Raw genomic sequence first — 13,743 nt, forward strand, 5'->3', positions numbered from 1 at the left:
AGAGAAATCTAATTATTTTGAGCCTTGGGAGACACTCTCAAGGAATTCGTAACTATGATATTTTTTTATAGAAGAATTATTGGGAGAGACTGCCAAAAGGATTTTATTGAGAGTGTGATTATGCTAACAACATTTAAATATATCATACTAGCAAAATTGCATGCAATATAGTGATTATATTAGTGGTTTAAAATGATCCAGAGGATCACACATTGCACAAATTTGTAGCCCTATAAATGAAAAGCATTGGATTTTGAAATATTCATTATTTCTATTTAAACTTAAATATATTGTTGTTTATGTTCTTTATCTACGAGAAATATGAAGATTGAAGCTCTTTATTTCAAGGTAGGTGAAGCAACAAATGTAGTGTGAAGAAAATGATGAAGATTATGTGGATTTAATAGTTACAAGAAGAAGATATTTATGTGCCTCTTAAATGGATGGCTTTTGGTTGTAAAGAAGTTCATGAAGTAAAAAACAATAATGGATCTAGTAAATCTTGATGCTAAAATCGATAGTTGAATTGACTCAAGTCATTTATAAGTTGTCACATGCCAAATTTGAAGTGGCGTAAATACTAATGCTCAACTTCATATATCATGCTATTAAACTCATCGTAGAGGAATCTCAAAGTTGTTTAATCACAAAGGTTATTCTCCTTCGAAACTAAGTTGCTCATCTAAGAAGTTGCATGATAATTATGGTTCTTTTCAAAAGAATCATAATGGTTAATTGCACACGATTTATCACCCAAAGTTCTAAACTCATGTATGACTATCCATTATGCTTGTCCATTATAAAACTAGCTTATACAATTGATATATATAAATCTTGTTATTTTCTATTGCAACTTATCCTTCATTGTTGGATTGATATATATACACCTCTGATAATTATTTTGCTTGGCTTTTGCAAGTATTTGGTGGGTGAACAGGTCAAATAAATGATTTTGATAAAATATCATAACCAAATTAAGTCAAATTAAAAAAAAAAATCAAATCATGACAATCAATGTATTGGCTATTATTGAATTTTTTGGATTGAAATTTTTGGACGAATCTATTCGTCTTAAATCCAACTATGAATTAGTTCTAAAATTTTAGTCATTATATTATAAAACATCTTATTATTTTTTATTTATCAAATAGTAGTTTTAATGAAATATCAATTTGAATTAGGAAAAAAATTAAATTAAATCAAAGCAATTCAATCAATTAATTTGATTTTATTGAAATTTTTGAATGAACCATTTTGGCTTAAACCGATTCAACATTAAATCTTTTGAGTATTTTTGTTCAGTATATATAAAACCCTATTCTTCTTGTTCTCTCATTTGAGCGCTACCTAACTTACTCTCAGCATTGGAGATTCCCTCTTTGTTTGGAGATATGATGCCTGAGTGACTAAAAACTATTTGACAACTTAGTGGATTTAGTTTATCAGAAATTTGGATTTAATGAATCCTAAAACATTTAAATCACAAATTGTTTGATAGGAAATCTAATAAATCCATTTAATTCATGTTAAACTGTTTGACAACTCTTACTATGATTTTAAAATAAATTACAATTGTTAGAATAAATAAACATGATTAAACTGTGATTATTTCATTACTATGCTAAAATTTAATTAATTTTCATTCTAGTAAATTAAAATTGTAACCAATCATTTGATATTTAATAATTATTCATCAATTAGCTATTTAGTTAATCACTTGTTCATAAATTTGATTAATTAGATTAAGAAAACAAATTTTAGGTAATTACTCATTAAGTTAAATTATTGAAAATATTAGTGCAATTTAATTTTAGCATTTAAATCTATTAGTTGGAATATAAATTTAATAGTACATATTAAAGATATAATTATTAAATCTAATTAATGCAATTAGATTTTATTCCTGATTATACTAATTAATAACAAATTATTCTTTAAAGTAATAAACCATTAAAAATAATTTTATGAAACTAATTATTTATTAAGCAATAGTTTAATATTTATTAATTGATAATTAATTAAAAAAATTATTTTGTTAACAAATAATTAATTATACATTTATTAAATAAATTAAATCTTAGTAGTATTTAAATGGATGCCACCTAATTTCTATGTATTTATATATTTAACATCAAACTCTAATTTTTACATTTATATCAAACAAATCATTCATATCACAAAAGAAATTATTGCTATTTTAACTTATACAAAATTAAATACAAATTTTCATACATATATAAATGGCTTGTATGAAAGAATTGGAGTTTTGGTCTTATACATAAATACATAAATTTGAGAAGGTATGTAAGTAAATCTTCATAAACTTTAATATGTAATTTAATTTTTAATAATTAATTATAAAGCAATTATTTCTGTGCTAATTATTAGTTTAATAGTATATTTAATAAATTAGTAATTTCCAATTAATTGAAATAATAAAAATTAATTTAAATACCCAAACCTTACCCTTCCACTCTTCTGCCCAAACCCTAGTCCACCTCGCTCGCCCCCCTCCGATTTAGCCCGAAACCATCGCCTCTCGTCGCCCACACCGTCGCGACACAGTCGCGACTTGACCTAGGTGGGAAGCCAACGAAGGGATCGCGGCGTAACAAGACCACCCAAATTCCCATCTTTCTGCTCCTTCCGCTCCGCTCCTCCCCGAAACTGTTGAGGAAGGTAAGCGATCTTCCACTTTGAGCCTCTTGCGCGAGGTATCGGGACTTTAGCGCTTTCAAGAATTTACTAAATCCGCCGAATAGCAGGATTTACTGAATCCTCGATTTCTCGGAAAATGGGCGAAATCTGTATTCAGTAAATCCGGGGATTTAAGATGTCAAAAGGTCCGCTTGGGAAGATTTATAGGTTAAATCTCGCTTAAATCCTCTTTTAAATTCAATACCAGACAGCTCCTTACTCTTGTACTTCTGTGTTAGATATCTATAGCGGCAATAAAGCTTGTCTTTGGTCTCTTGCGGTTGGAGATCGACGATAGGTACTTGGTGCTATTTTCTTGCAATGAATTATGCTGATTGTGTAAAGTCTGAGGTTTTTCACGCCATTATGTTTTAAAAGAACGGCATACATGTTGAGTTTTTTTTTGGGACATGGCGTAATATCAGCTTTAAATTTTACGTGGCTATAGGTTTCTTTGGTGCGCGGAAATTTCCTTTCGAAGTGAAACAATTATATGCAAAATATATATATTTTTTAGCAGGATTCAACAAAAAAAATATACAGTAAATTTATTTAATGATTAATTTTGCTCACAAATTTGCTTGAAAGCAAAAAGCTCTTGAAAAGTGTTGTAGTAATTGTAACTTCAGCAAGGTACTCTCCTAACGTCAAAGTAAGCTTACATACTATGTCATTCTCCTTGAGTTCTAGTTGACTTTGTTGAATTATAATCTGTAATGTTTAACTGCATTTGTGTAATTTCTTTTTTGTTGATTTCAATTCTCAGTTTTCTGTTATGGAGAAATAATTTGCTTTAGTTTCCTAATATTGTAGGTTCTCAGTGCTCTTATTTTAATCAGCATCAAGCTTTGATTAAATCATAGTGTGACCATGGCAACCTTTGCAAAGCCAGAGAATGCTTTGAAGCGGGCCGAGGGTGAGTTATTTATTACCATTCTATTATTTAATGACGATCTTTTTGCATTAGAAAATATGGTTGAATCATGTGGTATTATTTCAATAGCTATAGATAATTTCGCTTTTCACAAAAAGTTCTTTTGACTACTCATTCTCTCTCAATAGATTTATAGTTCTCATGTTTATGCCCCCTTCCATATTTGATGTAACCTTTTATTTTCAGTTTTATTCTTTCTTAGATTTGTCATGGTGAACCCTCATGAGGAATATCATGTATCTATATTAACTTATATATTAAACAACTAGTTTTCTATGTTTTGTGTAATTACAGAGTTAATTAATGTGGGTCAAAAGCAAGCAGCCTTACAGGCCCTCCATGATCTCATCACTTCAAAGCGCTACAGGGCTTGGCAAAAGACTCTTGAAAAGATTATGTTTAAATATGTTGAATTATGTGTTGATATGAGAAAAGGAAGATATGCGAAAGATGGTCTTATACAGTACCGCATTGTTTGTCAACAAGTAAATGTCAGTTCCTTGGAGGAGGTTATAAAGTACTTTATGCAGCTTGCTACTGAGAAAGCGGAGCAAGCTCGGAACCAAGCACAAGCTTTGGAGGATGCATTGGATGTAGAGGATTTGGAAGCGGATAAGAGACCTGAAGATTTGATGCTAAGCTATGTGAGTGGGGAGAAAGGAAAGGACAGATCTGACAGGGAGCTTGTGACCCCATGGTTTAAATTTTTGTGGGAGACGTACAGAACAGTTCTTGAAATTCTAAGGAACAATTCTAAGTTGGAAGCTTTATATTCTGTAAGTTATTTGTAGTTTTTGATTATTGCAAAGGAACTTTCTGTTAGATTTTGAAGTAATTTTCTTCCAACTTGTGTTGGAGCCTCTTCTTCTAATCATTAAAATTGATATAATACTAGTAGCATGTTATTTTATCAACATAATTTTGCAATTTTCACTTCACAACTACTACTCAATTGAATGGTGATAGAATTTGGTGGCTCTGGCATCGGATTTCACTTCCATCAGTTGTAAGTTTGTTTGTATTGGTTTCAAACAATGTACTATACTTGCTATAAATTATACATTTCTGATGTTTGTAGTAAATCGCAAGATATACTTTTTACATTATACATTAAAGAAAGTATTTTTTTTAGATAATTTGATATCAAATTTGAAGTTGATTATTCAAGTGTTCAAAATTTTACACAAGGATTGTTTTTGAAACTTTCTTTTTTAGTGATAAAATGTTTTTTACACAAATATTGATGTTAACTTTTTTGAAACTTTATTTAATTTTGTACTACTTTCCCTCTTCCCGTTTGCTATGATCTTTTGAGGTTGCAGACTAGCTTTGCAAATTATTTCTTTGGCAGATCAATAATTATTTTAGATACTTAGCAGTGTATATATTATTACATATTTTTTTCTTGCTGGTAGGAATTGATGAATGGATAGATTGAAAGGTTTATTTGAAAGTGTAGTTTATAATTGTTAAATTGAAAAAGTAATTACATTTTACATTTTGTTCCTTGAATTGATTATTAACTTTTTTTCTTGCTCTAATGACACTTCAATTGAGGAATTATTTTAGATTGTTAATGGTTAACAAATCATTTTGATTTTTTCTTTACCATGAAATTTATAGATGACAGCACACCGAGCGTTCCAGTTTTGCAAGCAATATAAGAGGACAACCGAATTTCGCAGATTATGCGAGATTATACGTAACCATCTCGCTAATTTAAACAAGTATCGTGATCAAAGGGACAGGCCTGATCTCACAGCCCCTGAAAGTTTGCAACTTTATTTAGATACGAGATTTGAACAGCTAAAAATAGCAACTGATCTGGAATTATGGCAGGTTTGCAATGCGATGTCATTTGGATGTCCTACTTTATGATGCAATTTTTATTACTATTTGCTGATAATTTTTTTTATTTTGCTTAATGAAATAGGAAGCCTTCCGTACTGTGGAGGATATTCATGGCTTAATGAGCATGGTGAAAAGGCACCCAAAACCTTCCTTAATGGTTATATACTATGCTCGGTTAACAGAAATATTCCGGGTCTCAGAGAGTCATCTTTATCATGCATATGCCTGGCTTAAGCTCTTTACCCTACAGAAAAGCTATAATAAGAATTTAACCCAAAAAGACTTGCAATTGATAGCATCCTCTGTTTTACTGTCTGCGCTGTCAGTGACCCCATATGATCATTTTCGCGGTTCTTCCCATATGGAAGTTGAAAATGAGAAAGATCGCAATTTGCGAATGGCTAGCCTAATTGGTTTTAATATTGATCCTAAAAAAGAAGCTAGAGAGGTGGTATGTTTTTAATTCTTTTCTGAAGTTTTTATCTTTGTTAATTTGTCTGCTTATTCAACCCTTGCTGTTCTGTCTTTTGACATTTGGTTTATAATTTCCAGTTGTCTCGGGAAGCACTCCTTTCAGAATTGGTATGATTCTAAACTTTATTACTACATTGATGATAATTTGCATTTCTGAAAAGCGCAATTTAGATTGGCTGTGGAAGTAATTTGTGTTTTGTTTATAATTAGATTGAAAAGGAAAAATAACAGCAAATTAAGTTTACATGAAATATCTTGACATGCAAAGTTAGTTGGATTTGTTTGTAATTAGATGTGTTTTTGGTTGTGTTTTATTTTAATTATTCAATTGTTCCAGTCTTCTAAGGGTGTGATGGCATGTGCTTCCCAAGATGTGAAGGACCTTTATTGCCTTCTCGAAAATGAATTCCTTCCACTTGATCTCACAACAAAAGTTCAGCCTTTTCTCACAAAAATTTCCAAACTCGGGGGAAAGCTTGTGTCGGTTTCTTCTCTGCCTGAAGTGCACTTGTCTCAGTATATTCCTGCTTTGGAAATTCTGGCTGCTTTAAGAGTTTTACAGCAGGTGCCCAACTCTAATGACACTTGCAGTAGTTCAACAATTATTAATCTGTTAATTTTTATGAATTATTTTAGAAATTTTATTTAACTAACTGCCCGATTCTTTTCTTCAATTGTATTGTTTTTAGTATACCTTTTCAACTTGCCATAATGTTTGGGAGAACTTGGAAATGTCAAGCCTAGGAAGTAACTTGTGCTTTTGCATAAAATCTTATCATTAAATGCCTATTTCACTAAATGAGCATCCTTTTTTTTCCTGCAGGTTTCGAAAGTATACAGATCAATTAAAATTGAGACACTGTCCAAGATGATACCATTTTTGGATTTCTCTGCAGTTGAAAAAATTTCTGTTGATGCAGTAAAATATAAATTTGTTGCTATGGAAATTGATCATCAGAAGGGAGCAGTTATATTTGGTAACGAGGTATTGACTCACTTTATCCTTTATTAGCCAGACTGGGAAGATTTATTTTTATTATTTTATTCACTATTTAATTTGATCCATGTTATATATTTGTGACGGATAATGTGGTTAAATACTACTCAACTTTTTCTAAGTGAAGGATTGTGTCCTCCAGGGAATCCATTGATGTGGATATTTATTCTGTTAGTAAGAAATGGTGTTCCGGTGGTAGTGGATGGTAGCACTGATTGTCAGGAGTATTTAGGGTTTAGGGTCTGAATGGAGAAAAATTGATCACAGTATATGAAGTTAAGGTTCTTTGAGCTTACATATGCCAATATATTGATAAAAACCTGTTGATGTTATGGTTGTTGGTATAATTTTTCAGGCTTTGATTCACTATGATGAATCTTAAGGGTTAATTTGGTGATTCCCTCTTAGCTCCCTCTTCAATTAGGGTGTCAATTCCGGTCAGCAGGTCGAGTTTGTGAGCGACCCGAAATTTTCCCGACTTGCGTAGAGTTAACCCGTACTTGAACCAAATAATAAACATGTTGAAAACTAAGACCTGAACCCAAACTTGACCTGCTTACTTGAAACCCAATCCAAAATTTCGTGATTATTCGGGTCATGTTTGGCCTTTTTGTTTCAACCCGCCGACCCGAATAATAAATTGGTTGAATTCTCTTATCTGAACTTGACTTGAAAAATATTCAGGTCAACTCTAACCCGAATTTTTTTGAGTCGAGTTCGAGTCATGTCGGCATGTTAGGTCAATTTTTAACACTCCTACCTTCAAGGCCCTTCTTACTTTTCTATCCTTCTCTCTTTTTTTTTTATTGAATTTGAAGATATGAGATATATTAAGTAAATTCACTGATCATGATTCTCTATCATTTGAACAACTTTTATATCCTAATTGGAACTCGCTTTGTCCATTCTTGCTTACTGTTATTTATCTTATGGAATACAAATACATATGAAAGTTAAAATAAGAGAATTGTGATAAATATTGCTTTCGATTAGACCCAATAGAAGTGTGAAATGACTATTAACAGCAGCAAAAAAAATGGAGCCTTAATTCGGATGAAATTTCAATTAAGGACAATCTTGATATTGACATTTTTAATCACAGATGTAGAGATGACACTCATGGAAGAAAGGATAAGGAAGTTGTTTACAATTATGTTCCCTTTTAAATAACGGAAATATCATACAATTAATACTCATATTTTACCGATTTATAGAACTAATAACCAACTGAAATTATCACCCAAAACATTGATGAATAAAATAAAACTCCCAGTTGTATTTTTCTCTCATTTAATTTTCAATGGTTCGATTGTTGCATGTCCGGTACACAGATTTGGAAATTCATATGAAAATGCATGCATGCTATGGTTAGAGATCTCATTGCACCTTTTTTATCTGTCTTTCATGTAATCTCTGAATTAAAAAAAAAAAAAACTACGTTTTTGCTAACTAAGCTCGTTGCTCTCCTTACTCTAAAGAAGCATCCTTGCAAAGGGTTTTTTCTTCATAAAGAGAGGAATCTTCTGAGTTTGGGGCTTCATTTTTCTTTTAATTTTCTTTACTAAATTTACATTTGATCTGCCTGTGGAGGGTTGGTGGCACCTTGGCTGTAGCGAGTATCAATACGAATGTAGGATCCATTTTCCTTCTAGCTGACTTTTATAACTCCACCATGTTGTCTATTCTGCCCCTCCCTTTCATCTCAAGTTCTCAAAATTAAAATATTAGATATGGAACTCGTTTCAAGGATAAATACGGTTAGTCGTATTTTATGTTAATCTGCGTAAAGAAAGCATTTTGAGTGGATGATTTTCTCGCAAAATTCATAGATATAGAGAGAGGGAGGGAGAGAGAGATTAAAATATACTTGATTCTAATTAAAAATGTGCAACCAATGTGTTGAGTATATTAGATAGGGTGGATGTTCTGATGGCATGAGTTTTCTTTCAGGACATTGAATCTGATGAACTTTGTGATCACCTCGTGGTCCTGGCGGAATCTCTTAATAAAGCAAGGAGCCTCATTTATCCACCGTTGAAGAAGCAATCAAGATTAGGTGAAAACCTTTACAGTTTAGCAGATATTGTTGAGAAGGAGCATAGAAGGCTTCTTGCTAGAAAATCTATCATTGAGAAACGCAAGGAAGAACATGAACGTCAGATGCTTGAAAAGGTTGAGTTTTTTACATTCTCCTGAAACTCTGATAAGATCAATTTATTGATTATGCTCTTGTGCTCATTGAAGGAAAGGGAAGAAGAATCCAGAAGGCTAAAGCAACAGAAGACAACTGAGGAGGCTGAGCAGCGGCGACTTGCTGCTGAATATACCCGAAGAGAGGAGCAGAGAATTCGTCGAGAAATCGAGGAAAGAGAACTTCAAGAAGCTCAGGCATTACTTCTGCAATCAGAGAAAGGACCTAAAAAGAAGGGTAAAAGAGCTGTGCTTGAGGGGGTATGTTAAGAATCGTTGTTATTATGGAAACTCTTTTAAAACTAAAGCATTTGATATTCTCATCTTTTTTACTTTATTATACAACATAAATTATAGAAGTTATTTCTATTCTCTGCTTCCGCCATTCTTGCGGAGGTAGGATCACTGGAGGTTTCAGGCTGTTGTTTTCTTGTGTCTATTGAGAGAACCTTAGTAGATAATACAGATGGTGCATCCTTAACGTTACACTTGCATGATTATTATGACATCATTTATTCTAGCTGGTTTACTGACATTCTTTTGCAGTTTTACTCCTTGATAGTTAATAGAGGGGGTCTTCCTTGTTCTGTAAACTTTTTGTGACTACAACTTGCTTTGTATTATGTTTTTTTTCCCCCCTTACAGTATGGTTCTTTTGGTAACATAATTCTTATCCAAACTTACATTCCTCAGCAATTCTTAGTCTTTTTTTTTAGTTCGCATCAGACATCCATTGATTTTCTTTACTTCTCACACTTCAGGTCTCATTTTTTTTACAATTGTACGGATCGGAGCCATCCATTTTAATTGAGTGATCATTTTTCTTCCAGGAGAAGGTTACAAAGCAGGCTCTTATTGAGATGGCTTTGAGCGAACAACTCAAGGAACGGCAAGAAATGGAAAAGAAACTTCAGAGGATTGCAAAAACTATGGATTACATGGAAAGAGCTAAGAGAGAGGAGGAGGCTCCCTTGATTGAGCAGGCATTTGAGCAGCGTTTGGAGGAGGAAAAAATAATTCATGAACTAGAACAACTGGTTTGTTTTTCGTAACTTTTGTTCTGGATAATTAGTTATTTTCACTTTGTTTTTTCTTATTTAAAGTTTTTCTTTTGAATCCATCATTCTACTTTTGCAGAAGGAGATTGAGCTCAGCAAGCAGCATCATGCAGGAGATATCCAAGAAAAGAATAGGCTAGCTCGGATTCTGGACAATAAGGTTTGTTCATGGCGTCGAGCCTTCCCTTAAATTAGTTTTTTAATTAATTCCTTTCTCTCATTGACGAGAAGTATGAACTCACTCTAACCAGGGCAGCTCAATAATTTCATGAAAAGTCACCAAAATAGCTCGTCTTGCCTAAGTTCATGGATTATGGATTAGTTTGGAGTAAATATGAATAGATTATCCATCGATAGCTGTGTTTAATTTTATATATTTAGAATGTTTTTTGTTTTTTTCAGTAAGTATGCATCTGACATTATGAATGCAACTTTTGTAAAGTATGATTATGTTTTGACAGTAGACATCCCTATCATGCAGCATTTAAATGTTATTTTTGTGGGGCATTTACATACATAACCCAGACTTGTTATATTTTTACATATTTAACACCAATACATAACACTAAAATCTTTAACAGCATATTAAAATTACCACTCTTGCTGACTTTATAAAAGTGAAATACACTTTTTCGTGCATAGATTTATAACACCAAAGTTTTATAAATGTAAATATCAAATTGTGTTAGATATGTGAATTCCTAAGAATAGCCTGGTATGTATGTAAATTTTTCTATAAATTTCTTCCCTCCACCAGGTTACCCTACAGAAAAGAATAGAAGGTCGTCGAGAGGCAGAATACAAACGCCTGAAAGAAGAGGGAGAATATCGCATCAACCAACAAAAGGCAACCAGGAAGCACGAGAGAGAGATCAAGCGGAAGCTTCTCTACTACATAAAAACCGAGGAAGAAAGGTTGACCAAAATTCGAGAAGAGGAACAAGCTCGAAAGATTGAAGGTTTGGTTTTATATCTCAATTATTTCTCCTTGTACATAATTTCATGATTCCTTTGAAGAATACACTGACGCTGTATGACAAAAATATGGTCTTGTTGTAGATTATTACTTCACATATTAACACCTAAAATTTGATATTTACATTTATAACACTTTGTGTCATGAAGTTATGTATGAAAAGATGTACTTCACTTTTAGAAAGTTAATAGTAATGATATTTTTTGATGTGATATTAAAGATTAGAGTCTCATGTATTTAAATATCAAACTTTAGATGTTGGATATGTAAATACATAAGTATTATTGGTGTATGTATGTAAATGCCCCATATTTCTTCACTAGAAATTATATGAATATTTTTGTCCTCTGCTTCAGAGGAAGAAAGAAAGAAGAAGGAAGAGGCTGAGCGTAAAGCAAAGCTTGATGAAATCGCAGAAAAGCAGAGGCAAAGGGAGAGGGAATTGGATGAGAAGGAAAGGTTGAGAAAGGAAGCTCTACTTGGAAAGAATTTAGATTCTTTGCCCAGGCCAGCTGACTCTATTACAGGTCCTCGCCCTGTAGAGCCTGTTGCCGCCGCAGCTGCTGCCGCTGGCGTGACTCCCCCAACTGCCACAAATCCTGGTAAGTATGTCCCCAAGTATCGCCGTGAGGGTTTGGCCGTTCCTCCGCCTGAACCTGATAAGCGGCGCGGGTTTGACGATCGCCCTCAGCAGTCCGGCGACAGATGGCGAAGTGATGATCGTGATCGTGATCGTCGAACTTCATTTGGTGGTTCGAGATTGCCTCCGCCATCTTCTTCATCTTGGTCGTCTTCGAGAACACGAGGTTGATGTGGCGAGCTGCTGATAAAAAATGGAGGCTAAAAGTTTGTTTGCTGTTACTTTTATATTAAGTGGATGGATCAGGCACGGTGCTTTTGCTGAAACGCCAGAAATTTTTGATAATTTCTGCTTCCTTCAAGGCTTTTATTTTGTAAGTTAGTTTCATTTGATTTCTGGAAGTTAAGAGAGGCAACTTTCCTGATTGTTATGATATGAGTATGTGTGTAATGGACGGAGAAGGATTAATAATTTTTTGCGATCTTACTGTTTTCTTTTATTTATTTAGAAACTCACCTGCTTTTTTTATTAGTAGTTGTTATCTATGAACATTGATATGGGCAATACAAATAAGTTGTCATCTTTAAGGTTGGCAATTTAATTATGAACATTGATGCGGGCAGTACAAGTATATTGACATGTATAACATTGGTGATTTCATTATGCTTAAGGGGACATAATATGCTAATCTTTCTGATTTTGAGGCTTTTCGGTAGCTCACCCAACATTGTTACTAAATTTCGAGTTTTTTTGGGCTTCAGAAAGGTGACAGAGAATGAAGATGATTGGAAGTAGGAAACTTGTTTTCATTTCTATTATTAGCATAAACCACAAGCCGGTAATTCTGAAAAAATACTAGCTCAACATATCGATGGTAGATGAAAGATTAGTCCAATTAAAAAAAATGGTATACATTAATGATCTACTAGTTCAAAATTTGATTTTTTGAATATAAAATAAAATAAGTAGGAGTCACCATAATTATTTGAACAGTAATTTTTTTTACAATAATTTAACATTCATGAAGAAGCAGATGTGTGGTAGTCATCATTCATGAAGAAGCAAATGATGTGGGATAAAGTAACAAACACTATTAAACAAGTACCAAAAGATGTTCTTGGAAAATCAAAAGAAAAAATATTTACAAATAAAAATAGTTGGTGGTGGAATAATAATGTGCAATAAAAGATAAAATATAAGAAGTTATGTTATAAAAATTGGTTTAAATGTACAAGCTTAGAGAACTGAAAAAAATATCAAACGGCCCGCAGTGAGTTTAAAAGAACAATCTGTGACGCTAAAAATTTTGCTTTTAATGATCTTTATAATAGATTTGATACTAAGGAAGGTGAAAAATATATGTATAAAGTGTATTAAAGATGAAAATCAAATAGTACTTTTCTTAGAAAAAGATATTCAACATAGGTCAGTGTGTTACTTTGATAAACTTTTTAATGAAGTTTCTGAAAATACGATCGAGCTTAGTGATTTTAATATCGTGAATAATAATAAAACGTTTCATTTTTACCGTTGCATTAGCAAATAAGAAGTTGAGGAGGCTTTAAAGAAAACCAAGGGTGGAAAGTCTGTAGGACCTGATGATATCCCAATTGAAGTGTGGAAATATTTGGGAGATTTGGGAGTTTCTTGGCTTACTAAACTCTTTAATATTATTTTAAAAACTAAAAAGATGCCTGAGGAGTGGAGGAAGAGTATTTTGATCCCCATTTTTAAGAATAAAGGGGATGCACAAGAGTGTGCAAATTATAGAGGAATTAAGTTGATGTGTCATACTTTAAAATTATGGGAGAGGGTAATTGAACATAGGTTAAGATGCATCACAAAAATTTCTCATAATCAATTTGGATTTATGCCTGGCAGGTCTACTATGGAAGCTATACATTTATTGAGAGGTTTGATGGAGAAGTTCAGAGATAATAAGGAGAATCTACATTTGATTTTTATTGATTTAGAAAAAGCTTACGA

At 32.6% G+C, this 13,743-nt stretch overlaps 1 protein-coding gene across 3 annotated transcripts; it reads left to right on the forward strand.

The window, feature by feature from the left end:
* Positions 1 to 2,476: 2,476 nt before the first annotated feature.
* Positions 2,477 to 12,268, forward strand: LOC110032103 (eukaryotic translation initiation factor 3 subunit A). 3 transcript variants are annotated; one of them, XM_020735616.1, is made up of 15 exons: positions 2,477 to 2,679; positions 2,937 to 2,995; positions 3,511 to 3,613; positions 3,926 to 4,407; positions 5,255 to 5,470; positions 5,565 to 5,933; positions 6,035 to 6,064; positions 6,294 to 6,521; positions 6,780 to 6,941; positions 8,904 to 9,125; positions 9,198 to 9,404; positions 9,974 to 10,180; positions 10,281 to 10,361; positions 10,959 to 11,160; positions 11,534 to 12,268. In XM_020735616.1, exons 3-15 carry the CDS (start codon positions 3,568 to 3,570, stop codon positions 11,986 to 11,988), a joined length of 2,907 nt encoding a protein of 968 aa, XP_020591275.1. In that variant the 5' UTR covers positions 2,477 to 2,679; positions 2,937 to 2,995; positions 3,511 to 3,567; the 3' UTR covers positions 11,989 to 12,268. The 3 variants fall into 3 exon arrangements, with proteins under 3 accessions (XP_020591275.1, XP_020591277.1, XP_020591276.1); XM_020735618.1 differs by having other exon boundaries at positions 2,947 to 2,995; XM_020735617.1 differs by lacking the exon at positions 2,937 to 2,995.
* Positions 12,269 to 13,743: the final 1,475 nt, after the last annotated feature.

This window comes from Phalaenopsis equestris, unplaced genomic scaffold, assembly GCF_001263595.1.
Source record: "Phalaenopsis equestris unplaced genomic scaffold, ASM126359v1 Scaffold000878, whole genome shotgun sequence".
In the NCBI taxonomy this organism is placed as follows: Eukaryota; Viridiplantae; Streptophyta; class Magnoliopsida; order Asparagales; family Orchidaceae; genus Phalaenopsis; species Phalaenopsis equestris.

Coding starts and splice junctions, on each gene's coding strand:
- LOC110032103 (XM_020735616.1), top strand. CDS start 3,568: ATGGCAACCTTTGCAAAGCCAGAGAATGCTTTGAAGCGGGCCGAGG. Junction 5,934..6,034: donor AAAAAGAAGCTAGAGAGGTG/GTATGTTTTTAA, acceptor TATAATTTCCAG/TTGTCTCGGGAAGCACTCCT. Junction 10,181..10,280: donor TTCATGAACTAGAACAACTG/GTTTGTTTTTCG, acceptor CTACTTTTGCAG/AAGGAGATTGAGCTCAGCAA.